We start from the raw sequence: 27,467 nt of genomic DNA, 5'->3' as shown, positions 1-27,467 counted from the left end.
CCATGTGACCCATCCTTAAGTGAACAGTTCATTCGTTCACAGTGGTGCAGCTGTCACCGTGCTCCCTTTCCACACCGCAAAATTGGAGATTCCCTACCCCACCCTGTCCCCACTTGAACACCTTTCCAGTCTTTTACCACCTGCCATGGTGCTCGCCTCTGTCTCTGGCTGCACACGGTACTTCATACCAGTAGAATCATGCGGTGTTAGTGCCTTTTCTGCTGGTTTAGGTCACCCAGCCTAACATTCTGTCTTGCAGCCAGTGAGAAGATGGTGACTTCTCTGGAGAAAAGAATAGTGTCATCTGCTTTTTCCTTCCTAGGGCCAAGATGAATGTAAGGTGCACGTGTACTGATCCTTAGCTTGGTTCTCTGCCTTTAGACCATGCTGGGCATTTTGCCGATGCTAACCTTGGATTGATGAGTGTGGCCTCTCTCAGCTTTGACCAGAGTAGAGCTCAGTGCAGGTCAAGCACTCTCTCTCTCCCCACCACCCTTGCAAACCGCTCCTGCCCTCTGCTGGCTGAAAACTCCCTGTTTGTGTCCTTTCCCTTTGTTGTGTTACAACACGGGGTAAAGTGCCGAGCAGCCCTAGTGAGTGCTTCTCCTGTGCACATTTGTGAGCAGGAGGCCTCGGCAGAGAGCGGCATGCTCTCCCCGCGATGTGACACACCTCTCAGCCTAGCCAAGTGTGTTCAGGGCTGGGGTGAAAGATTAGAACCCCTCATAGGTTCAGTTACTGAGAGCGCCTTAAATCCATCTAGGATGTTCATTATTTTGCCTATTTAAACAACTATACCAAGAATAAAGCTGTTTGCAGCCCTGTTGAGCCTGCACCCCACTGCCAGTGCAAGGAAGCAGCATCTTTATTAAGCGGGCGGTGGCCTCACCTCTATAGGACTGCATCAAAGAGCAATGAAGCTTGTAGTGTAGATCAGTCTCTTTACGCCATGTTGTACGGTTACAAATACTTGGTGAATCCCTTTGCGGCCAGGATTATCTGTGAACATTGGACTCTGATAGTGATGTTAAAATCAAGATCCTCTTGTCAGTGGCAGGAAAATAAAATCCCTACTCTTAGGGCCCCCACCCCCACCCCTGCTCTGTCCCCCTGGACACCGGCAAGCTGAAGAATCTGTGGCCCGGAGCGCTGAGTTTGCAACTCTTAGCTCTCTTCTGCTGTGCTTGGAATTTTACTCCTTATCAATTTTCTGTAACCAATACCACTAGCTTACTTGTGGATTTTTCCCCCCCAAAATTTTATATGTGATTGTCTCTTCCTGCCTGGTAAAGTCCTCTGAGAGAAGAACCATGTTGGAAATGAAGGGAAGCCTTTCGTCTGTCCTGGAACGCCAAGGCACTGGCCTGGGTTTAGAGCCTTCCAGGTTGAAAGTCGAAGGACGGGATAGGGTGAGCGCTTTGGGAGGAAGGTCTGGTAGAGTCCTAGGCCGCCCACTCAGCAGATGACAAAGTCCAGAGCGCCACAAAGGTGCCTGACCACCACTGCTAGGCACAGTGCAAACTTTAGGAAGGCCCAGTACAAGGGAAGTTAGTTTCTGGGGATGTGCCCTTGAAGGATGCATTGAGATCCTGCCCCCTTCTCCTTTCTCTCTCTCTATCCTGGCATCAGCAGGCTAAGCAATTCTGCTCCACCATTCTTTCTCCACCACAAGTTTTCGGCATTGCTGTCGGCCATAAAGGAATGGAGCCGAGCGATCGTGACTGAAACCTCCGAAGTCCCCAGCCCGAACCAGCCGCTCCTCTTCGGAAGCCGAGGGCCTTGGGTGTTTTGTTCAGAAAACTTAGAGTTACCAACTCCAGAGTTTCATGAGCTGCGGGTCAGCCTTTAGCATTCCCCAATTCCTTGTTCCGCCTTCTAGAATTTTTGTCTGTGTCCTCTCCACAATAATGGTTGAGTAACTTACTGTATGTGACTGTATGGAGAAAATTGGCTACAGAGCTTTTTAAAGACAGAAAGCAGTATTGATAAATTTGGGGGGAGGGGAATTTAACAGGCCAGGTGTTGGTGCTCACGCCTTTAATTCAAGTACTGGGAGGCAGAGGCAGGTGGATCTCTGTGAGTTCGAGGCCAGCCTAGTATATATAGTGGATTCCAGGACAGTAAAGGCATGTAAAGATCCTGTCACAAAAAAAAAAAAAAAAGAAAGAAAGAGAAAGAAAGAAAGACCCAGCAGAACATGTCACACTCACAGAGATAATGATATTTTGGAGACATCACTCTAGATAGGCAGACTTGTGTAGTATGAAATAATTCATTTTTTAACACGTTTTAAAAAAATGCCGAGCATGCTGGGACAGCTGGATAGCTATCCATGCAGACCGTGCTATCCATCTTCGCGAATGTCACTTTTCCGAGTCTGTGTTGTGGCTAACTGGTGAGATTATCTTGTTAGGCCGCGGAGGAGGGAGAACATATTAAGGAACGTGTCTCAACGCACATTGCTGACATTCTACAGAAGCTGGCCGCAGCCTCACCGTGTGTGGTGCGCTGCCCTCTTCCATCCCGTGAGGGTCTTGAGAGTGTCCGCAGGCCCTGGCTTATGTGATGGGGCTCTCTGTGCTGTGGCCTTGCTTTCTCTTAGACGGAGGCTTTGTGAAGCAAAGGCCGTGTTTGAATTTGCAATCATGTTCTCTTTGTCTTCTGAGGGTGCTGTTGAGCTCACAAGCACCCACACACACACACACACACACACACACACACACACACACACACACACCCCACACACCCCTACACTGCACGCAAAAGGCTGACTGTGAAGTCTCTGGTCCCAGTCAGCAGTTCTCATGTGTCCTCTATTGGTTGCTTGTCCATGTTTGTTTCTTGTACCCCCACCTTCTGTTGGGGTGGTCTCTTCTTGACTTTTGTCATGTGCTGTAGAAAGCTGTCCTCTACTCGGTTTGTCTTTGCAAATGGTGTGCTTTTTAAAGTTATTTACAGTGGTACTTGGTGTTTTCCTACATGTTCCTGGCTTTTATGTCCTTGACCCTAAAACTTAAAATGTTTGCTCATTTCCCCTTTTTTGGCTTTATTTTTCTCTTGGTTCCATTTAAAATTTGTGTTGCAGAGTAGAGACGTGGTTTATTTTTGTCCCCTAAACATATACCTAGTTTATTTACCAATGTTAAACGAAATATTCTCTTTACCCATTTATTCACAATTTTAGGGTAACATGCAAGTCTCTGTATGCATGTGGATTTAAGTTCTTCTGTGATATTTATTTAGTACTTAATTAGTACACCCCTTACACTCAGTCTTACAGATACTGCTGAAAGTGGAACATTGATATACTTTCTTGAAAATTGATGAACTCTTAGAGTGGAACACAGTGATGCACACCCATAATGCCAGCCCTTGGAGGGTTGAAACAGAATGATCAGGAGTATTAGACCATCCTCATCACATAGTGAATCTGAAGGCAGCCTAGGCTCCATCAAAACAATGTCTTGAAGAAGAAGAGAAGGAGGAACAAGAAGAAGAAAGAAAGACTCCAAAGCATTTGTACATATTGAACACATTCAAGCAAGCAAGAATTTAAACTGACAGTTTGGTATATGGAAAAATATATATATATAGTTTTATTTCACTTTCCTGATTTTTCTCAATCACATTTTGTCTTTAGTTCTTGAGATATAATACAATTACATAATTTTCTCTGTCCTTTCCTCCCTCCAAACCCTCCCATATACCCCTTCTTGCTGTCTTTCAAATTTATGGCCTCTCTTTTCATTAACTGTTACTGAATGCACATATGTATACACACATATATTCCTAAATATAACCTTTTTAGTCCGTATAATGTTCCGTGTGTGCATGTCTTCAGGGCTGACTACTTGGTACTAGATAACCACTTGGTGTGCTCCTCCCTCTGTCCGAATTCCTTGGTTGCCTGTGGTTCTTTGTGCTGTGTGGCCTTTTCTCCCATCCGCTTTGGCACAGCCGTCAGTACCATCCTTCTTCAGCTATCTTTTGGTAGCCATATTGGCGAGACTTACTGGGTGTAGCTCTGGCCTTAGATTAGTAACTCTTTGATAATCCACAGGCTATGCATATCAGAGTTAGTTGAATGTTGTTGAAACTTTCCAGTTTGTAGGATGTTCTGGATGTTCTTTATAGTTCCCGAGACAAAACTGAGCTCAGAAAACTTTCAGAGCTTCTCAGCTAGTTCTGAAGAACCTTGTAAGAACCTTAACACTTAAACAGGCAGCACTTAACATGTAAACAGGCAGCACTTAACCACTTCCCTCTTGTTTAAATGTCCAAAAATCCCACCTCTAAACCACCTTTAGTAAATTACACATACTACATCTATGTGTTCTGTCAAATATTTTTTGAGCGCTTGGTTCAAACGCTGAACCACGCAAGCCAGTGAACCTGACATCTGCTTCAGAGATCTGACCTTTGGATAAGCAGCCCAACACCCTAATTACACAGATTCCCACTTAGATTCTGGCTCCGATTCCGCTGGCCTCGAGGCCAAAAAGCTCGTCCCGAAAGAGCTTGTGCAGAAACTGTGGAGCAAGTGGTGCGCGTGCAAATGGTCAGTCTGGAGACTCGAAGCTGTTTGCACAGCCACAAGACATCAATAGCAAGATGCTGTAAATGAAAGTGAGCATATGGGTGGCCGGTCAGAGTTGATAAGGAACTACCTGCAGCAGGTCCAGGCACCAAGAGGGGAAATGGGCACCGCATCTACCTCTAACCAAGAAGCTACTTGCAGTTAAAACCCACTGGTGATGGGAAACTCAGTTTGCTTCAGTAGAATGTCCCTGGGCATCCCATCCACACCCATGCTACTAGTAGGTGGCCAACAAAGACAGGCTCCACAGATATTTTCTTTTTTGAGGGGGTGGACTTTTGTTTCCTTGAGAATTTTTTATCTAATTGGGTCGTTTGTTCTGGCTGTCGTTTGTTTGTTTGTTGAGAGAATTGGAAAGAGAGAGCATGATGAAGCCGGATGAGTAGGGAGGTGGGAAGGTCCCGGTGGGAATTGGGGGAGGGCAAACATGTGATCCCAATATTTTCATTTTAATTAAGAATTTAATTTAAAAAATGTGAAAAAAGACAAAGCCAGTAAAGAGACACTTGTGGATGGGGCCAGTCTAGGAAGGCCTGGTATTTGGGAGAAAGAGTCCTCCCGTGCTAACTGGAACGTAACACCCAGAATCATCATTACTAAGCTGCTAACCACTCTTAAATCTCATTGTACTTCCTCAGTTCCTGTACCAGTCTCTTGTGTTTGAGATGCTGGGGTCATGGAATCTAAGTTCCACGCGGGCTGCTGTCTACAGGAATCACAAGTGTGTTTTCATTTTGCCTTTCCTGAGAATGTTACTTATGTCTATGACTTCAGATCTTGCTAGGATTGTGATTTTGTGATTCCAGCTATAGAGATAAGACAGCAAGTATGGGCTAATTGCTTCATAATTGTGGCTTTTTTTTCTTTTGTCTACTGCTTGCTTGTTACTAGATTCTGGATTACCCAATCGATGTCCAAAATAACCAGGTGCCATTCTTGCGGAATCCAGATATCTTAGTAGGAGAAAACGACCTCACCGCACTCAGCCATCTCCACGAGCCCGCAGTTCTGCATAACTTAAAGGTCCGTTTCCTGGAGTCTAACCACATCTACACTTACTGTGGTAAGTGGAGGCACCTGCTGAGTGTGAGTGTGTGTGTGTGTGTGTGTGTACACGTGTGTGTGTGTACACGTGTGTGTGTGTGTGTGTGTTTACTTTTAGACTGCACTTACGAAGCTCACACATTAAGAATCATGACTCTAGAGGCTCTCATGCATATGAGCTTTGCGTAAGAGAAGGCCGAGGCCCACGGTCAGTGGGGTGCCGGGTGTTAACAGCCGCTGCACTCAGGAAGAATGGCCCCAGCTGCTGCGGAAGCTGGTGTAGGCCTTGCTTGTGGTTAGTAGAAAGGGAAGCCTTCCATTGCACCCCAACTTGAAGCATGCCCTTGTCACGGTGGCTTGCGTACCCGCATGAGTTTGGCTTCCGTTTGAAAGGGCGGCCTTCCTTGCTGCTGTCTCACTGCCCAGGTTCAAATGTGATGCTTGAAGACTTTGTCCAAGTCATGTGCAACTCAATAAAAATGTCTAAAACGTAAAAGCCTGAAATTAATGTTTTGAAATTTCTGTGTCTGTGTACATATCCCTCTGTACCCCCCTCCCTGTGTCTGCCTCTGTCTCTCTCTCCCTTGTCCTCCCTTACTCCCTCACTGAGTACCATTTGGTAGCATGTTAAGAGCATATCTTCCAGCAGTTATCTGTGGAAAGCAGTGAGAACCTGGTGAGGATCAGACTGTAGATCGGATGTCTATGGTGGGTGGGCGTTGTCTTAAAGATCTTGGCCTCACTATGGCTGTAGTGAAGACTCAGGCCGGGGGGGCTTCTCCATTTGTATATTTCACTCGGCCTTTGGAGTCAGTCACTTAACTGGCAACCCTGGTGAGTTGCTTTGCTAGGTTCTAACGCTGAGAAGGAATGGTTTTCAAAAACCCCTTCACCCTCAGCTAGATTGATTTAGAAGAAATATCAATTATCAGAAACTCCAGAAAACCTCTTTCTGGAGCTGTTGCAAAGCCTCTATTTTTAGGAGAAAGGGCTAAACGATCATCAGTTTTCCAAGCCCAAGGAATCCCCCTCTCCCTGGAATTGCCTTGGTGTCTGTGCAGACAAGAGGTGGTTCAGATGATCCAGTGTCCCATCAGCTGTCAACAGAGCCAGTCCACCTAATGGCAGTAACTGTGAAGTGTTCCTCTCTGCTCTGAAAGAGACTGTAGAGTTTTGGGGAAATAGCTGACCTCAGGACATGAGATTAGAATGTCAACTGAGTATCATGTGAGTTCGGTTGAACCCTCTGAAAACCAGAAGATGTGTGGCTGCTTATAAGAGTGTTCTCCATGCGACTAGCCTCAGTGGGATGTCTCAGGGTTTTTACTCCCCCATCCCCAAACCCCTGCTGCAAGAGGTCCATGTATCTCTCTTCCCTCTTGACCACCAGGAGAGAATACAACATAAGGGAACTTCTCTTCTTGTCAGGGTCCCTCTTCCTCTTTCCGAGATGTCTAGAAAACATCTATTTTTGTACCTTAGTACAGGGGTCTTTGGATATCTGGGATGCAATCTCACAGAAGAGGGGAAAAAAAAGACATATTGCTACCATGTCTAGAAGATGGGATTTGCTTCCCCCCCCTTTGTACATTCTCAGCTATGAACTTGACTATCCATAAAAGAGATTTAAAACCTACCAGGATTTCCTCCTTGCTTGATCAGCATGTTTGTATCTACTGCAGTGCAGACATTGGGAGATAGAGGTGCAGAGATGAGGGGTGTGGTCTAATAGGGGAAACCACAGAGGCTTCTGTGTGGGCCACTGCCCTGGGGTTTGCTCTCCCCTGTGGCTGTCTTCTCAAGGATGTCCTAGGTCTTTTATCCTCAGAGACAGCAGAGGCACACAGAGATTAGACAAGTAGTCAGCATGCGTAGTCACTGGGGAGGTCAACATTAGACAGTTCTTCTGTCCTCAAGTTGATATTTCTGTGTAAATAGCTCATAAATAAATAAGGAAAAATGTCTTTCCCAGGTTTTAATCCTTAGGTGGAGTTTTAAGTTAAACCTCCTCTCTCTGGTCTCGAAATACTTTGTGTCTACTTCATGAACGTGTGAGTTAGTGTGTCTGTCTTATTCCTGTGGGACAACTTGAGGCCTGGGCTGTGTCCCAATCACTGTGTTGACCCCAAGAGCCTAGCATGGGTGCTCAATGGTAATTCTTTATGTAACTGAGTGGCCAGACGCCTCACCCTCCCATCTTTAGCTTTACCTCATGACAATGGGGCCTAAGGCTGCCGTCTTGTCTGTTCACAGGAATTGTGCTTGTTGCCATTAATCCCTATGAGCAGCTGCCAATCTACGGGCAGGATGTCATCTATGCCTACAGTGGCCAAAATATGGGCGACATGGACCCCCACATCTTTGCTGTAGCAGAAGAAGCCTACAAGCAGATGGCCAGGTGAGAAGCGACTCCGCCCAGGGATTCCCGAGAAAGGACGTGAAGGGGGGTGTCTGTCTGACTGCTGCTGCTCGCAGGGTGGTGAGACTGGGGCTGAAGAAGCTCTTGGAAGCAGAGCCGCCTGGGTTTCGATTCCCCCCACTCCTTGTCTTGTTCACATGTACCTGGAGACCAGTGCTTGCTTAGATTTATTTCAGGTTTTGAGCAATGGGATAATCCCTCGTGCTTATCTCTCCCTGAGTGCTTCTTGGCTTTCTTTTCTTCCTGGCTGCTATTAATAGAGCCGTCTCACGGCACCACCACTCCTCAGTGCTGTCCAATCCACGTCCTCTCACCACAGACTCTTGAAGAAATGAGGACTCCTTGACAACTTCTTGAGGTAGCAAGCATTGTGGGTGGAAGTGAGGACTGCATGGGAGGAGTAGTTGTACCTAATGCATTTTAGATTGTAACCTGGAAGTAGCATTCTGCTTGGGTCCTTAAACAGCTCTCTCTTTTCCTCCCCCGTCACACACGCATGCACACAGGCATGCATGCACGCATGTATGCACAGGCTGAAAAGCAAAACTGAGTTAGGGACATAGAGGTAAAGTTAGCTACGGTGTTCTCTTCAAGGGTTAAACAGTCTACGTGTGCAGTAGGCCCAAGTTGAGGGCATACGATTAAATGACTTGAAGGTGTCTGTGGTATTAATGCCCTAATGAACAAATGCAGCCAATTCACAGTTCACAGGCAGGCTTAACCTCTGTGGTGGTCCACAGAGAGTTGTGAGCTGCAGAGGGGAGCCCAGGCAGGACTGTGAACGTCTTTGGCCACTGATGTATTCCAGAGTAGCAGAGGTGGTCGGATGAATGTGGGGACACAGAGTTAATCCTAAATTGAACATCTTCACAGCAGAGCTGCTTAGCGTCTACACAGATGCATTCTGAGTCTCTACCAACAGGCTCTGTGTCGCTCGGTTTACAAATTTAAGGCAGAAAACGGTTTCCAAAGAGCGTCTCAGGGGAACAATGTTCTGTGTAGCACTGTTTGGGAAACACCGGCCTAGAGCAATGGGGGTGTTTTAGTTGATTGGATAAGAACACGACTCAATGCATGCACTGCTCCGAGAACAGCTTCTCTCTCTGGTGGGTCTTGTTTCATAATGATCTTTCCCTTCTCTGCCATTCCCGAGGATAAGACTACGATCTCATGAGAAGATCAACGGTAGAAATAACTCATTTTCCTGTAAGTTGCCTAGCACCCCATGCAAAATGAACTAAGCATGAGACTGTGGTTCAGGTTGTTTCTTATATCACACCCACATTCAAGCCCAGGACGTGATTGTTGCTCAAGAATGCATAAAAAATAATTAACACATTGCTGTATTTCTTTACCACAGTTGTACATAAGATTCATTACCCTTGTGACACTGGTCAGGACTCTGGACAATGCTCTATGGTCTTTAAATCAGATAGTGTGATGGTTTGTACATGCTTGGCCCAGGGAGTGGCACTGTTGGCACTATTAGGAAGTATGGCCTTGATGGAGTGGGTGTGTCACTGTGGGCGTGGGCTTTAATAACTTTATCCTAGCTGCCTAGAAGCCAGTCTTCTAGCAGACTTCAGATGAAGATGTAGAACTCTTAGCTCCTCCTGCACCATGCCTGCCTGGATGCTGCCATGCTCCTGCCTTGTTGATAATGGACTGAACCTCTGAACCAGTAAGTCAGCCCCAGTTAAATGTCCTTATAAGAGTTGCCTTGGTCATGGTGTCTGCTCACAACAGTAAAACCCTAACTAAGACAGATAGGTAGAGATGGATCAAACCCAGTGAGTTTGCCTAAAGTCTCCTGTGTTAGCCAAGAAGCATGCCACCTCCTCGGGTATTGATTGACTGATTGTTTTCTTAGGCTTGTGGAAACAGAATAGACTCTGGTACCCAAACCACACCAGGGTCTTGAGCTATACCTCTTCCCTCAGTGGTTTAGAAGTAGCTCAGATTTTGTTGGGAGTTTAATTTGGTACATTTCCCAGCCTCAGTGGGAGTGGTCCTATTTCTGAGCTTAACTGGGTCTGATTCTTCCTAAAAGCTGTTTGTGCGTGGGTTGATTTTGTTTGTTTGTTTGAATTGCTTTCCTGAAAATGAATAGGAACACTGCAGAGCAAATCTGTTTGCTCAGGTAGCCAAGGTAATGGAGCTCCCACATTCCCCATCTGTCTGCTCAGCACTGCCAAGGCGTGACTGATGATAAAAGATAGACTTGCCTGGAACTCGAGGGTGGACAGTGAAGCTGTAGGCACCTGTGGCATGACTCCTGGCAGTGCTGAACACACACTCTTGTCCTGCAGAAGGTTTGCTTTCCTGGAGACAGAGCCCAGGAAGTGGGGAGGCCTGCATTTGGCGAGAATAGTGTCTAGTTCAAGGCCCTTACCAGGCTCTTGAGAGCAAACATCTTGCTTAGCTCGAGTCCCCAAAGTGCACAGAGTTGGTAGAGAATGGGAGAGCCTTCCGGAGGATCCCGGAGAAAATGTGTGTGCCCATGAGAAAGTGCCCCCAGTATAAAGCTAAAGATAGCCCCGTGTGGCAGCCAGAAGGGCTTTTCAGGAGGATGGCAGCGTGGACATGGAAAACCCCTCTGTTGTTACGATCGAAGGATGCAACCTTGGCTCCTCTCTGCACAATAAGGGCCTATGGGGAGAGGAAGGAAGGAAAGCCATACACTCTCCAGCTCCGGGATAGAAGTAACAGAACTAACGAGTTTGTAGCCATTGAGGTAGGGTACTCGTGTGTGTGTGTGTGTGCGAGTAGACGTGGGTGTGCCATTATGTCTTTTAGCTGCAGTTGGTAGAACTTCAGATTGGGGGGTGGGGGATGGCACAACTATCTGTAAGCCAAATTCACAGATTGTTTTGAGATCAGCTTTTAAGTTGGACAGTACATTGCTTTATTATTATTTTTTTAATCTTCATTACCTCTGTTGTGGGCGGGGCCATAAAATGCTTCCTAATGGAGCCTTCATTGTCTCTTGGGTGAGAACATCATTGACGGACCAAGGCAGGGTTAAGCTTGATTTCTCTGTGAGTCACTTGTATGCATGAGAATCTCGGCTTCCAACCTGGTGATCTTGTCTCTCTCAATGAACTGGGTGTTGATGGACACTTCCCTCCCCCTCCTTTCTGTGGCTCGTGGTCATCTTCTTTTAAAGGACAACACTATTGCTGACCCTGAAACAGAAGTCTAAATGAAGTTAGAGAAATCCTGGACAGCTGTCTATCATTGTCTTCAGGGCCTACGTGTTAAAGGTGATGGATCACATCCATGACTGTGATGACCAGGGTATGTGAGTGAGGAAATCCCTGGAGCTTCATAAGTGGGCAGCCCAGATTGGCTGAATTTCATTGTAACCGGAAACCCTGACGTGATCGATGCTGATCTTTGTGTTTTATTTGTCTTTCTATCTTTCCAGGTGATGTAGGCATGACTCTTAGCTGCATTAGGACATGGGTCAGGAGGGCCTCCAGAGGGTAGACCAAGGGCAGTCTATTTCTTTTTTTTTAACATTGTGGATGATTTTCAAACCATGTCCTGATCATGCCCTTAGACGATGTAAATATTCTTCAACAGTGATATATTTATAGAGCCTCCTTTGTAATGTTGAATCCCAATCATACATTTACAAGATACTTCACTAGTGGTGTTTGTTTTATCCTGCTGAAGCATTATAGCTTGTTAGGGAAGAACCTGCAGCCATGACTATGCCAGACAGCATGTCCAGCAGGGACCTTTGGGTGTTGTGTAACCACCCATCTCTCAGATGCACCCCTTCTGATAGTATGGGCTCTAGATGTGGTTTTCTGAGTGGGATGAAGTTGCTTCTGACACTGGATCTGTGGGAAAGAAGAAGAAATGTGTTTACTTTAGACAATCACTTTATATTGTTTTCCAGTAAGTTTGTGATATGTAAACCCATGTCTCCTCCCAACCATGTCCACGCTCAAGGACTGAAGGTGTTACAACTTAACACTTTAAGCCAGTCTTAAGCAATTGGCAGTGACACAACTAGACATATGGGGCGTCAAGTTTGACAAATTCTGACTCACGTATGCAAGTCATATAACCATCACCACATTCAATGTAACACTTTCCTTACTCCCAAAAGTTTCCTGAGAGAAAAATTCACCAGGGAGCCGCTTTCTGTAACTGTGAATTCTAACCACCTCAAGATTTGTTACCCTTGCTCCCTGAGCTTCTGCAAACACTCTTTTTTAACATGCTGATTAGAATTCTCCACTCTGAACTCACGGTGATGCTTTGAGTGCACCCTTTCTACATTCTGATGTTTGCATCGGGTGTAACTCTCCCAGCTCGGTACATGCATAGATTCCATGGCTCTGTCATAGACTCTTTATCAAGGGCTTGGCATTTCCCTCCATGAGAATGCTCGCCTAGCATACCCAAGGCCCTGGATTCAACCTCAGGCACCACACATGCATGCAAGAAGGTGTTCGTCTAAGATGAGTTCCCATTAAATAGAGGATCCAACTAGCTAGTCTCCAAATGCCATTCATTTTATCTGCTAGATCAAGATGTGGATCAGGAACTTAAACAATTCAAAAGTCCTGCTGAAGCCCATACATTTGCTAGTGTGGTCAGGTGTGCTCTGGGTGTGTCAGCACAGACCCAATCACCATCCCAGCTCTACCTGCTCAGGGTCTTGTCTTGTTGAGCACAAGAGTGTCTGTCTACGTGCACTTGACTGTGTGAATGTGTGTGTGTGTGTATGTGTATGCCTCCTATAAGGCCCAAAGAGTTCAAATGTGTGGAGTGACTGAGCCCAGTGCTGGGCTCTGCTTTACAAAGGTGGGCCCTTGAGCTCATGTGTTTATTTCATACCATTCGCATTATTATAGCCTTTTCTCTAGTGTCAGCATTGAGCTTGTCACCCCCTGTGCTTCTCTGAAATTAATAGTGGCGGTGACATGTAAGTAAGATTTCTGTTTTCAAGGTGTCAGAATTGGTTTTCGGTGAAAAGAGCTAATAGAATCTGAAGTCTTACAGGATGGAATGGTGTTTCTATTTATATCACAGTAATGCCTTTCACGCCATGTTAACCGCTCGTTTTCTTTCTCAACTACATATTTTCACCTTTATATCCCAGAAGACAGAGCCCGCTGCACACTGTGTGTGCTGACATGGCCGAGCGTGGGTAATAGTGAAGGAAGATGGGTGAAGCAAGATGGGTCAAGTACAGGGTCCCAAGGTCAAGAATAATAATGGTTTCTTAGACCAGGACAGGGGTGTGTGTGTGTGTGTGTGTGTGTGTGTGTGTGTGTGTGTGTGTGTGTGTGTGTGTGTGTGTGTGTGTGTGTGTGTGTGTGTGTGTGTGTGTGTGTTGCAGGGGTCCAGAATGGTGGGGAGATAACCAAGCTCTGCAGGTTTACCTCACTGTAATTGCTAGTACATGTTTGCCAACAAAATAGAGGTGCAGTATTAAACAGGTGCAGAATTAAACAGGTTGATAAGTGCACATGCTAATGTGACGAAGCACACGGCATTGAATGTGAGGCATGGCGGTAGGATAGATAGTGCTGATAGTAGTGTGTGATATATGTCGTGATAGCACAGTGTCCTAAAGAAGATGGTGCTGGAAGCAGAATTCAAAATTGGATAGGTATCATATGACTTATCCTGGGAGAGATAGGAACAAACATCTACTCACCTCAGATAAGGCACTAACAACAAACCAAAGAAATGATTCCGTCCAAGCCTACCTTACTGAGGCACTTGTAGGAATGTGGATGAGAGGTTGCTTACAGAAACATGGATGACTCAAAGGCAGCTGAATCTCCAAAGAGCCTACCCCAGCATGGGTGACGGCTCACAAAATATGCATTTATGGGGCTGCCTGAAAATCTCACACATCTGAGAATCTCCTCTCCCCAGCAATTATTACCCATTACATAGCCTTAGCAAAGGGGCCTTGTGAGTCTTGTAAACTTCAGGAACTTCAAGAGACATGTGAGTTTGCTCAGTTCTTGGGTCGTAACCAGCTCCTTTGCAGAATGGAATGTTCCAATTCAGAATAAATTGCTATACTTTCTTAGGACCCCTTGGCTGGCAGCCTCAGATCTGATGTTACTTTGAGTCCAGTAAATGAAGAGCCACCCAGGGTTGGTAAATTCTATGTGCCCAGTGAAGATCTTGCAGACTTTCTCATAAGCTCCTGTTTGGAGACCACAAGTAACTTCTACAATTCCAGGGGTTTTGTTAGTTTAGACAGTCTTACTTTATAAACCAGGCCATCTTCTATAGTGCTGAGGCTGGTCATAAACTTGTTCTAGTCCTCCTGGGTGCTGATATTATAGGTATATATCACCAGAGCTCTACCATCCTGATAGTAATCTGTCTAAGGGAGCATGGCACTATGCTTACAATGTGTTGTCATACACGAAACAGCAACAAATTCCAGTTTAATGATGCGAGGAACTAAGCTTTGAGTGCCCAAGTATCTCTGTTGCACTCTCTCGGTGTGGGCAATGCCACCCTTTCTGTGACCAGATCTGTAAGATTAAGCCAAGGGACAGCCATCTCTTACACTTCAGGAATCACGTGATTGTCTGTGTGGCCAGGGGAATAGGCTGCGGCTGTGGTCAGTTAGAGCAGTGGTCTTTAAACTGCTTCAGTACACTAGATTTTTGAGGATGACTCCATCAGTTATGCATGGGAAAACATGTTAAAATTTTTCTTCCATGTCTTTTTAAATTTTGAAATATCCTTTGTATATTTATAAATGTATAACGATATGGTGACATAGAAAATCATGTATTTGGGGATGGACATGTTTACAGTTTTCCTTATTGACAGGTATGTCCTGTAAAACAAGAGATGACTACAGTTTATTAGACAGAGTTTTCTAGCCATATATGTAGCATCTGTGTGTTCAAATGGGAAAACTGTCTCTTAGCCGCCTATGGTGGGTGGTCTTTGTTAGTGCTTCCAACATGGTGAGACAGAGGTGTTTGACTCTGCGTAATGCTTCCCTACAAAGAGGATACAATTGAGAATGCATAGCTATTGTCCCTCTATTAGTGTCCCCTCTCTAGGCCGAGTCAAGGACCACTTAACCGTTGTATAGCTCTGTCGTTATTATAGTAGGGCATGCACAAGAGGTTATAGTGTTGGGCTTAGGGTAAGAAGAGGCTTTGGAAAAGTCATTCTTTCACGTTGATAGAATTGTGCCCCAGCGCATGGCTAGGCTTGGCTTGCTGGGGGCGGGTTAAGCAGTCCTTAACAGTTCTACATTAAGATCACTACAGGGTCCCTCAGAGTTCTCATCAGAACCTTGCAGGTGGAATCGAGTCCTCTGCATTTTGAGAAAAGCTCTAGGCCTAGTGTTCAGGGAACTTCTGGAATGGGTTAGCTTCTGTGGTTTGGGATGGTCAGAGCTGGTATCCACAGACGCCCTGTGATGGGTTTTGACTGTCTCCCAGCCTTCATGCTTGAGTAGGTTGCTTTTAACACCTCCCTGTGAAGTAATGATCCAAGGGCATATTTGATCAAAGAAAGGTCTCAGAATTTGGAAACCAGTTAGACGGTAGATTCTCCAATTTTGGCAGCTGCCCCACCTCTTGAAGTCTGTCTCAGCCCTGGCTATATTAGAGGAACCCCTGGGAAGACTTCAAACTACCAAAACCCAGGCCTCAATCTAATAGAGGCTGTGCGTGGGTATCTGCAAATGCTGTCTTGTGGCAGGGTTAAGAACTGTGCTAAAATTGCCTGGGTAGCCTAGGTTACTCCAGACTTGAGAAGCAAGAGAACTTTTGAATGAGTGAGGGGGTGAAAAGACTGGAAGATGGCGTAGTATTACCACAGGGCAGTCCATGTGTGCATCCCCCACCACCTCGATAGACATTCTTCAATCAACAGAGTCTTTTTATGTCTGTCTGGCTCCCACCCCATGTTAGAGATCAGCGATGCTGGAAATCCTGCAGCCAACAGATGACAGAAACTAATTTGCTTGTCCTCCACATTCCCAGAACCAAAGGATAAAAGGCTTCGTGATCAATGATATTCTTTTTTTGGTTAAAAATGGAATTAACCTTCTTCACAAGAGCAAACACCAAGAATACTTAGAATTATGGTATTTCTTTTTAGATTCTGCTTTGAAGCCAGGAGCAAAGAGGGGGAGGAAGGAGGAAATCCAGTAACTGTTCTGACTACTGGCCGTTACTAGCTAAGAATAGCTAGCGTTCCTGGGAGATCTCCAAAGGCCTGCTGACATAGGTGTGAACTAAGGAGCTCTCTGATTGCTTTTAGCTGACATGGTGTGTGGGATGCTCTTCCATTGGGTTGTTCAGGATCGATGCCCACTCCGGTTTGTTCTGCTTTCCCACGGGGTCATTGGGCTCCCTCGCGCCATTCATTTGTCCTCACCCATATTGATCCATCATGATTACCTGACACGTACAAACTGCAGCTCAGCAGTCCTCGGCAGAGATTTTTCTTTGCATTCGTGTGGGGCTGTCATTTCCACAGTAGAGCTCATTTCCCTTTCTTGCATTTATGGGCACTCATATTTTACCTTGTAGCGTGCGAGGTGTGGTACGCAGAGTGTGAGGAATGAGTCTCTTCCTGACAGAGAAAGGCTTTTGAGGTCACACCATCTGAGACTAAAGGTTTCCACTTCAGCATTTTCATCCTGCAGTGTGTGATACCCAGTCTGGTGGAAACTTGCAGCTCCCTCTGGACTCTACCCACTCCACTCTTTGGAAGCAGCATCTGCCTCCCCATTGCTCACTCCCACCCAAGCATCTGCCTCTTTCTGGAGCAGCTGGAAATGACCATTTAGTCTTGTCTCCACCAGACTGAACTCTTCCTGGCCCAGCTACCATCTGTCATATGATAGCTTACCGTTCTGACAGACTTCACTGGGTACACTAGATCCAGCTTTCCCTAACTATCCTATACTCCATTGCTTGCATACTTGGGCTACAATTCATCTTTAGTCTGACTAGAGTGGATTGCGGCTCTGTTCCATTCTCCTGGAATCTAGATATTCGAGAGTGGCATTACTAGATAGTTACAATGGTCGCTGTAATCTGATGTTTTTCTGGACTCTGGTCACACTATTGGTTCAGCTCTGCTGTGGAGTATGCCATGGGCCTGTCATGGTTAAAAGCTGTCTTGCTGCCTAGCTAAGTAGCCACGTCCTCACTATGATCCAGGCTTTGAGTTCTTTTAGTGTTCTTTCTGCTGGAGAGCTGAACTGATGAAGCAGTATGCCTAGAATTAATGGTGGTGATCTCTGCAGTCCTGGTGGTCAATTGACAGTGTAGACTTTTGTAGCACAGAGCGGAGGTGCTCTCTTAGAGTTGTAGGACTAGAGTGATACTTACTCTTGAGAAGGAAGAGGACGTTTAACTTTGAGAGACCATTTCTGCCCCCTGACACCTCCCAGCGCCTCCCTTGGGTTCATAACACACTGCCTCCATGGCCTTAATCTGCTGTCACACACAGACCAGAGGGTATCAACACTGAATCCAACCCTTCCCTTGAGGTTTGTCTTTTTAAGTCCATCCCAAAGGATTCTCTAAACTATTCTAAATCTGAGATAAGGGGGTAAAGGCTCTGCCTCAGGAACATCTTGAAACATAGATTTCCCCCTCCTCTTTTGCTTGACACAAACAGGGCCGGAGCTTAGCATCATGGTACTTCATGGGTGTTTTGCCAGGGGTGTAGAGCAGACTGTAGTGTGTGAGTAGGCCTGTGTGTCTAAGGGTTGGCCCCCATCAGACCATACATAGCATGCAGTGTGAATGTTAGCTTTCTTTGTGACTCTCACATTAGATTTTTGAACACTTATTTCCCCCTTCCCTTGTAGCTAGTCTCTGTAACAGGGCATGGTTGTCCCTTTATGTTTATTTGTTCTGTTCTAGATCCCTTACTTCATTCATTCACAGAGAGGTGGCTCGTAGCCAAATGGCCAGCACAATTCTGGGAGATCTTGGCCCATGAATGGCACCCAACCTTGGGAACTGATGGGGATTTGTTTCTGCTCCCTTTCCTTCTGGCTGCCCCCAGCCAGCGGGGCCCATATCATGCCATATTCTGAGCTCTCTCTGGCCCTGATGTTCATCGAATCCACAGATTTGGCTCACAGGAGCTAAGTAGAAATTAATAGATATTAAAATACCCCATCTCCACAGCAGCTGGCGGACGTTCCAGGCAGTCAGTCACATTAGGGACTAAAATGTTTTATTTTGGTCATCAAAGGCTGAACTTTGTGGCACTTTCCATTCATCTTTGTCTTCCTACTATAAAAATCCTAGTCTTGTGGGACAGATTAATGCCAGGAGTTGAAAAAGGAGAGTGTCCTATAAAAGCAATGTGGGAGAGAAACGCATATTAATACACTTCAAAAAATATTTCCCCTCATTGTTGATATGCATGACAATGAGAGGGAATGTCCTGGCTCTCCTGTGTGATGTATGGGTGCTATTTAATTGACATTAGGACAAGATCACAGTTTCAGAGAGTTGGCAGTAGAGAGTTGGAGAAATTACCTATCTCTCCTCAGACACGGGGCTGCTTGACAGTGGTACTGGGGACCTGGAAGCCGTAACTCCTATCCCCATGATGTTAACTGGTTGGGTACAGGCCTGGGTTCCGGACTTGGGAAACTGGGTAGGTAGAAATTCTGTCTGCTGAAACCAGGGGAGGGGGAAGAAGAGGAAGGGAGACTAATGGGGAAAGAAGGAACAGAAAGGATTTACACAGGATCTGTTCTACTCCTAGTCATTCATGGAGGTACGGCTCGTAGCTGAACATACAGTATAGTCCAGAGAGCAGAGCTCTTGGTTTATGGATTCCAACCTTGGGAATTGATGGTGTCTACAAGGGAGACTGCTGGGAGGAAGTTACCATTCAGATCTATCCCTGAGGACAGTCAACATTTTAAGCTCTGATATATGAGAAGAAACCCACATGTAAATTTCCAACCTCGTGAGTGAATCTCAACTGAGCCCTCTGTGAGGCAAGCAGGGCTGGGGCCTAGCACCATGGTGCTGCATGGGTTGTTGGTCAGGGGTACAGAGTACACTGTAGTGCAGTGCAGTGTCGGGGTAGGCCTTGTGTTGGCTACCGTCGGACAGTATGATTGTCAGCTTTCTTCGTAACTCTCACATGAGTTCTCCAGCTTGGTGTTTGGTTTTTTATTTCTCCCTTACCTCATAGCTAATCCCTGCAACTCTAGGATGCAGAGGCGTGGCCTATGGAGTGGTGAGGCCCCGGGGCGAAGGGTCTGGGTCAGTTACCAAGTCAAGAGCAGAAGGACAGAAGGACTGGGGCTGGAATCAGACTGACTTCTTACCTCAGGCTCTCATTGTCCCTTTAGTACTTCTGCATATCTCTGTGATTCATGCCTGGATACCGTGTGTGTGTGTGTGTGTGTGTGTGTGTGTGTGTGTGTGTGTGTGTGTGTGTGTGTGTGTGTGTGTGTGTGATCTCCAGTGCCATGTGCATACTGGCTAATTAACTCTTTCCAGTGGGAAGTTTTCTCAACAGCAGCACAGCCAGTCTGCTGAGAGAGCAAGTGTATTGTAGCCCCCTTGCTACCGATGGTTGTGCAAACACGTCACAAGGCAGGTGACACTTTCCCCTTGATGCATATCCACATGCCGTCCCGTATGTGGACGGGGGAGTGCAGGGCCAGTACTGGGTTTCAGATGGATACAATCTTTGCTTTCCCTCTGCCTGCTCATTTCCCTGTCCACCCTGTGTCTGACTGGCAGGAATGAGGGACGGAGAGCCCTGGGTATCAGTCCATGTGGAGTTTTGAAATTATCAGGACAGACAGGCAACTGTATTCTATTAGTGAGTCGACTGGCCAGAGATTCTCCTGCTGGAAACACATCCATCTCTTGGCCTGTCACTTTGTTTAAAGTGTTACCTTTGCTGTCAGCTCTGAGTCAAAAGCTATTAAAATATGCATATTCTCCTAGATGGAAAATGTCCTTTACGTCTCTCTCCTGAACTGTGACTCAGGTCTCTTGTCTGCCTTTCCCTGGGTCACTGTCACAGTCCCCGAGCTGGCTTTCGACTCCTGAGTATGTCATCTGCCATCCGGGTTTTTTTTTTTTTTTTTTCATTAATTTATTTATATATATTATGTCTCCATCTCAGCCTCATCTCCCTCTCTCCTCCCAGTGCCACCCTTGCAAGCCCCCCCATTACACCCTCTCCTTCTCCTCCAGCCAGCCCTGGCACATCAAGTCTAAGTAGGACTGAGTGTACCCTCTCCCACTGAGGCCCCACCAGGCGGTCCAACTAGGGGAAGGGGATCCAAAAGCAGGCAATGGGAGTCAGAGACAGCTCCCACTCCAACTGTTAGGGGACCCACGTGAAGACCACATAAAGTTGTAAACCTGCTCCAAATGTGTAGGGGGTCTATGTGCTCTTTGGTTGGTGGGCCCCCATGGGACAAGGTTAGTTGACTCTGTAGGTCTTATGGTGTCCTTGACCTCTCCAGTTCCCTCAATCCTATTCCCCATTCTTCCACAAGATTCCCAGAGCTCTGCCTGATGTGTGACTGTGGTCTCTGCATCAGTTTCCCATCAGCTGCTGGATGAGGCCTCTTAGGAGACAGCTATGCTAGGCTCCTGTCTACAAGCATAGCAGAGGATCATTAATGTCTCAGGAGTTGGGTTTCTCCTAAGGGGTGGGTCTAAAGTTGGACTATTGTGCTGGCTGGTCATCTCTCAATCGCTACCCCATCTCTGTCTCTGTGCTTCTTGTAGGCAGGACAAAGTTTGGGTCAAATGTTTTGTGGGTGGGTTGGTGTCTCCCTCTGTCCATTGCAAGTCTTGCCTGGCTATAGGAGGTGGCCACTTCCGTCTCCATATCCCCAGCTGCTAGGAGTCTCAGCTAGGGTTTCCTACATAGACTCCAGGGAACCTCCCCTGTACTGGCTGGTTCTGTGTGTCAACTTGACACAAGCTGGAGTTATCACAGGGAAAGGAGCCTCCCTTGAGGAAAGGCCTCCATGAGATCCAACTGTAAGGCATTTTCTCAATTACTGATCAAGGGTGGGAGGGTCTAGCCCATGTGGGTGGTGTCATCCCTGGGCTGGTGGTCCTGGTTTCTATAAGAAAGCAAGCTGAGCAAGCCAGGGAAAGCAAGCCAGTAAGCAGCACTCCTTCATGACCTCTGCATCATCTCCTGCCTCCAAGTTCCTGCCCTGTGTGAGTTCCTATTCTGACTTCCTTTGGTGGTGAACAGCAATGTGAATGTGTAAACCGAATAAACCCTTTCCTCCCCAACTTGCTTCTTAATCATGATGATTTGTGCAGGAATAGAAACCCTGACTAAGACATCCCCTACCCTAGGCCCCAGGTTTCCAGTTTGTCCCAGAGATGCACCCCTATCAATTTGCATTCTCTCTCCCAGTCCTCTCCCACCCCCTCTCCGCATCTGATCCCCGTTCCCATTCCACTCCCTTACCCTCTCTTTTAACCACATCCAAAACGACCCTGAAATTCCATCCTATATCCTCTAGAATGGCTAATATCAAAAACGCAAGTGACAGCACATGCCCGCAAGGATGTAGGGCAAGGAGAGCCCTCCTCCACAGCTGGTGGGAGTGCAAACTTGTACAAACAATAGAAAATAAATTTGCTGGCTTCTCAGAAAATTGGGAATAGTTCTACCTCAAGACCCAGCTCTACCACTCCTGGGCACATACCCAAAAGATGCTCCACCATACCACAAGGACACTTGCTCAAGTATGTTCAAAACCCCTTTATTCGTAGTAGCCAGAAACTGGAGACAACCTAGATGTCCCTTAACTAAAGAATGACTAAAGGAAATGTGGTGCGTTTATACAATGGAACACTATTCAGCTATTAAAAAACAGAAATATCATGAAATTTACAGGCAGGTGGATGGGACTAGAAAAGATCATCCTGAGTGAGGGAACCCAGACTCAGAAAAATATGCCTGGTATGTACTCACTTCTAAGTGGATACTAGCCATAAAGTACAGGGTAGCCATGTTGTAATCCACAGACACAAAGAAACTAAGGAGGGTTCTAAGGAGGATGATTAAATCTCATTCAGGAGAAATAAAAAAAAATCGACGGTCAGTTTTAAGATAAATAATTTCAGTCTCTGTAAATGCTGACAGGAATGAGCCAGCAGGGAGAGGGATGTGGGTGGGTGGGAGGGTGAAGAACTTAGGCCAAAGAGCAAAAAGAGAGAGCTCAGGTCTTGAGCAGCATGATGGAGTGTGGTGCGAGCTGAAGAGCCCTCGGAGAGAAGAGGGGCAGCTTCTGTAGCTCTGGGAAGGAGGCTGTTGATCAGATTTCCGTGTGAAATGGTTTTTATAGGAGCTAGAGGTTAGCTACTCCTATGAGAAGCGCCTTAGTTTCGTAAACCCGTTATAGCTTAATGCTTATAATAAAATGAGTCTCGTTCTTTTTGTCAGTCAGAATGCCTCAAAGATGAGAGGTTTCTGCTCTATCAGAGCTTCTTAAAAATAGTTTGGGATGGGAGGGGGGTGTCTCAAGGTCCCCGCCCCTAGCTGAGGAGCTACTGCCAGTTGGTGGCTATAGAAGGACAGAGTCACTTTGCTTAAGAAGTCTGGCCACAGAGAGGTAAGCGACCCCATGCCTGTGCAGACATGGGCAGACTCCGCGGGTTAAAATACAAATGGACAAATAAATATAAGAGGAGGACAAAGGTTTATTCCCCCCTGGGTGTGATGTAAAATGAGAACTGCCTCTGATCTTGCAGCCGGTGTAGGAAGATTAGGTCAGCAGACCAGGAGTTGAGGAAAGGTTTCAGGATCCCCCCATCCCTTGATTGCTAAGCTCTGTTGGACTCTTAGTATATGTCAGACAATGAGATGCACATAAATAATGGGTGGACATTACATTCCTTGTGATGTCGATGTCTCCTATAAGTCCCTGGTTTGGACAGGAATAAATCACACACATTAAAAGAAAGGAAAGTCTGCAGCTGAATGGCGCGATTGGAGAAGCTGCCGCACAGGATACTAAGGTGGCCTCGTGCCCAGCGAAGGGGTTGTATCTTAAGGGGTATCTGAGGGATGGCGTGAAGGATCTTCTGAGAGCCTGTGGCAGATGAGCTTCGAGTGGGGTCATTGGGGTCATATCCCAGGGACCTGTCACGCCTGCTCTGGACTGGGATGGAATGGGAGTGGACTTTGCTTCTCCCCTTACTGACTTAAACTTGTCACAAGTTGGGTAGAGAGACCCTGCAGGGAGAAGATGGACAGAATCAGAGGGTTGGGCAGCTGCAAAGCTTCTTAGAGGGTTACTGGGGAGGTGATGAGGTGCTGGGGGTGAAAGGGCATTTCCTGGACTCCATATGGAATGCATGTGGACTCCTCATGGAATGTATTCTTCATTGACCAAAGTAGCCCATGTCCATCAACTGAAATGAGTTAACAAGATACAATTGTCAGGTAAGAGACCCCTTGTCCAGTGTTCCTGCTCAGCTTCAAGAGAAAGAGAACCCATGGACAGAGTCATACCCCAGGGGTGCTCACTGTTGTCTCAATAGGAACTGAGGTGATCCTTAAGCCCAGTGCACTTAATGTGTGTCCAAGATGGACAAGACTTCAAACCATTATGGGGAATTAGTTTGTAGAGCAGTTTTCAGTGAAACAATTAAAAGGCTGACCTCCAAGAGACTGGACCGTAGGACAAGAGAGTTGTGGTGAGTGGAGTAAATCCAAAACCTAGGATTGTGTTTTATGGACTGGTCTAGTGTTGCTGGTACTGTACTGAAACTGGGGAGGAATGGGTGTATTTGGCTTACACCCCCACATCATCGTGCCTCATCAAAGGAGATCAGGATAAAAACTCAATGAGGCAGAAACCTGGAGACAGGAGCTGATGCAGAGGCCAGGGAGGAATGCTGCTTACTGGTTTGCTCTCCATAGCTTGCTCAGCCTTCTTTCTTAGAGAACCCAAGACCAGCTCAATGGTGATCCTACCCACAGTGGGCTGGACCTTTCCCCAGAAATCACTAGATAAGAAAATGTCCTTATAGGTTTGCCTACAGCTCCATCTTATGAAATCACTTTCCTAGTTGAGGTTCTTTCCTCTCAGATGATGATAGCTTGTGTCAGGTAGATCTGGTAACTAGTCATTACAGTGGACCCCAAGGGAGACGGAAGCATTCACCCAACCAAAACCCACCTACAAATCCATCACTATTCATCTTTGCCCAAAGTGGAAATAACCCATGCCCATCAGCTGAAAATGAATTAACAAGATGCAAGCTACTGATGCCATGGAAGATTATATTGTTTTAGAGGTTTATGGAAGTGCTGACAGAACGTGGAGGAACCTTGAAAACACTGCACTGAGAGAAACCAGTTGGTCACAGAAGGCAACATACTATATGTCATTTACATAAAATGCCCTGAATACATAAATCTGTAGAGGCAGAAAGTTCATCAGGGTAGGTAGGGTATGAAGACGGGGGACAGTGGGGGGCAGTGGGAGGCAGCTGATAACACACAAGGGTTTCTTTGGAGTCGTGGAAATGTTAATAGCTATTCTCATGGTTCTTCCACTCTGTCAGCATATGAAGAGCCAGTGTATGAATGAGCAAATTCTATGACGTGTGTCATAGCTCCAAAACCATCCATGACCCTGTATTTGCATAGAGTATTTGCATCGGGAAATGGGGAGCAACCTTGGAAGGTTTCATTTGAGGCCTCAGGAGGTGAGGTTCAGATCGGTTGGACAGAGGCAGAAGCGGGGTGCGAATGATTTTAAATTGCGAAGAATTCCATCCAAGACTTGTTTGGATTTCTTCTAGGCAACCAGGACTAGAGGCAATCCTGACGTTCCCCAAGAATTGTGATATATTCCGGATTGATCCATACCAGGGCAGGGCGGGCAGACACACCCTTGAGAGAGCTGCCTACCAGGCCACACACACTGCTTAGCACGGAACGGTGACATTTGAAGGGGCCATTTGCCCATGTCAGCGATGAGGAAAGAACAGGCCCGTGAGGCCCGTGAGAATGGGTACCAGGCTTCCTTCTGTGTGTCCTCAGAGCATGTGGCTGTGACTGCCGGGCAGCCTGGTTGTCCTTACTCTGTGTCAGTAGAATTTTTTGCTGTTCAGAACTCCAGGATCTTGGCTGAATCCCATTAAAGGACCACTGAAGACACTTACACGTACAATTTCAGGTTTCACAAATGATTATCACTACAAATAGTTATTAAAGAAAAAACTAAAATGGCTTAAAAAAAATCAAAACAAACCTGGGATGTTTGAAGATTTCCTTAACCATACTCTATTACACACAGTCCCCCAAAGTGTGCAATGCCAGTACCTCAAATTTCCCTCCCAAAGGAGTAGTCAGTTATACCTGCATTAAAACAACCACTCCACTAATGGGGAGCTACTGCTTAATAGCCCAAAAGGAAGGAAGTTTACTATTTTAGAAGAGTTCTTTCTGTACCTCAGAGCACAGGGTAGATAAATATTTGCATTTTTTTCTTTGCCAAATCTCCTTCTAGGAAGAAACAAACATCCAAGTCTGGTTCTGTGTACAGCAAATTCCTGCCTCTAGGTCTCTCCTCCTTCTATGTAAACTTCTAACTTTCTGTCAACATCAATCTTCCTGCTGTCAACATTTGGACAGTTAATGGCTCTCGATTCAGGAAACCTTTATCCGCAGCTTTGGTCCTCTTGGGTGCCCCCTTTTTCTGAGCCTTCGGACCCTTGATGGTCTCTGTATTGGGAACACAAGGCCCTGCTTTGTTCAGGTGTGGTATTCCCAGGCTTCATTACAAAGCTAGGGTACAACTCAGCCCAAAGGTAAAAAGAATTCCCAAGTGGTTGGAGCAGCTGAGCCCTTGCCCACACCCACGCTCAAGAGTATGTTTGTCGGTGTTCAGATAAAACAAACATACTTCCCGCCTCACAGAGCCAAGGAAGACGAAACACAAGTCAACACGTGTATTCTTGGCAACATCTCCACCCAACATGGGAGAGGTGGAGGACCACCCCTTCTTCCACCCCCAGCTCTGGACTTCAGGGGTCCTGGTGCCCAATATGTCATCAACTACATACATCCCCTCGGGATTCCAGTGCCATTCATTTCCAGACCTACCTCCTAACTGGTGGTGTGAGGAAGGTCAATCCCCTTTCCTCTACGGCTGTTCCCTAGGCCTCTGTGCTCAGGTGGACTTAGATCAAGAACAAAGGCAACGCACACCTGTGGCTGCCCAAGATGCTCTGAGGAGACTGTGGCGGTCTGGGATTCTGCTGCTGCAAATGTCTGCAAACCCAAGCCTGTTCCATCCTCTGCCATGCTGCCCCCTAATTAAGGAATTTGGGAAGTCCTTAGGGCTTGGCTTTACAGTTGAAACCAAGGTGCAAATAAGTGACCTAATTTACCCAAATGTTCCTCTAAATTCTCTGAAAGAAGGCCCTTGTATCACCATTAATGTCATTGGCAGTGACCGGTTGGGTTTTTGTGGACCCCCTACCCTTGTGGTCTTGTCCATTTTCCCTGTAGTTCTAATGCATTCTCAGCAGAGGTTTACCAACCGCTGTCCTTTCTGCAGACTCCTCTCTCATCCGTGCCCTGAGGATGCTGGCCCTCTTCATACCTTCAGGCTGTGACACATGTGCTCTGCCCTTGCTGCTCTTTTCCACAGAACATCTGAAGAGATAAACTGGATGAACTGACTAACATCTAGTTGCTTGGTCCAGGAAAACCATCTATCGGTCCCAGGGCAACTGGTCCTTGAAGCTGTGAAAAGTGTCCCTGCCACATACCCTTCTGGGTTTGGTAGTGGATGGGGAAGTAGCAACAGGATCTTGCCCCCCCCCAAAAAAAATTCATTAAAGTTTTGTTCTGAAAAGAGAGTGAAGGAATTAAGGCTTTAAATGGGGTAGAATAGATGTGGTGAATTTGGAGGTTTTATTATCCCTACTCTATTTTCTTCCTAACTCCTGTCTGTCTGTCTCCCCCTCCCCCCTCTCTCTGCGTGTGTGTGTGTGTGTGTGTGTGTGTGTGTGTACGCACGCACACTTGCACATGCAGCCACTCATATGTACCATAAAAGAATTTGAGAGAGGCCAGGAAGGTAAGCCATCAACAGAAACACCGTTGGCTATTGGCGAGATCTTGATTACACCCCCACCCAGCAGAGTATTGACAGATTTTGTTTTACTTTGACTAATGTCTGGTTTTTGCCAGAGGCCGCTAGCATGAAGTTCAGCCCTTGACCTAAGTATGGTATTCTCTTGTCTTCGTCACCTTACAACCTCAGATAGCTCTGGGTGGAGGGGGTGCCGTGAAGAATGGAGAGAGGGAGGTGGCTCTCCTCGACAGCGTGTTCCAGATGGGACCCACCGGATACTATCCAGATCTTGTGTGGGCAAGAAAGGAGAACCT

The 27,467-nt window shown here is 46.4% G+C and overlaps 1 protein-coding gene across 1 annotated transcript in view; it reads left to right on the top strand.

Moving 5' to 3' along the window:
* The window catches only part of Myo5b (myosin VB), a 297,799-nt gene that overhangs the window by 120,238 nt on the left and 150,094 nt on the right, over positions 1-27,467 (top strand). Inside the window, exons 3-4 of the mRNA XM_032885354.1 lie at positions 5,489-5,660; positions 7,895-8,039. Coding sequence (XP_032741245.1) covers positions 5,489-5,660; positions 7,895-8,039 — 317 coding nt within the window. The remainder of the gene's footprint in view (positions 1-5,488; positions 5,661-7,894; positions 8,040-27,467) is intronic.

Source organism: Rattus rattus, chromosome 15 (genome assembly GCF_011064425.1).
Source record: "Rattus rattus isolate New Zealand chromosome 15, Rrattus_CSIRO_v1, whole genome shotgun sequence".
NCBI classification, from domain to species: domain Eukaryota; kingdom Metazoa; phylum Chordata; class Mammalia; order Rodentia; family Muridae; genus Rattus; species Rattus rattus.
Note: the sequence above shows the minus strand (reverse complement) of the source record. Positions and strands in the feature narration are given on the sequence as shown.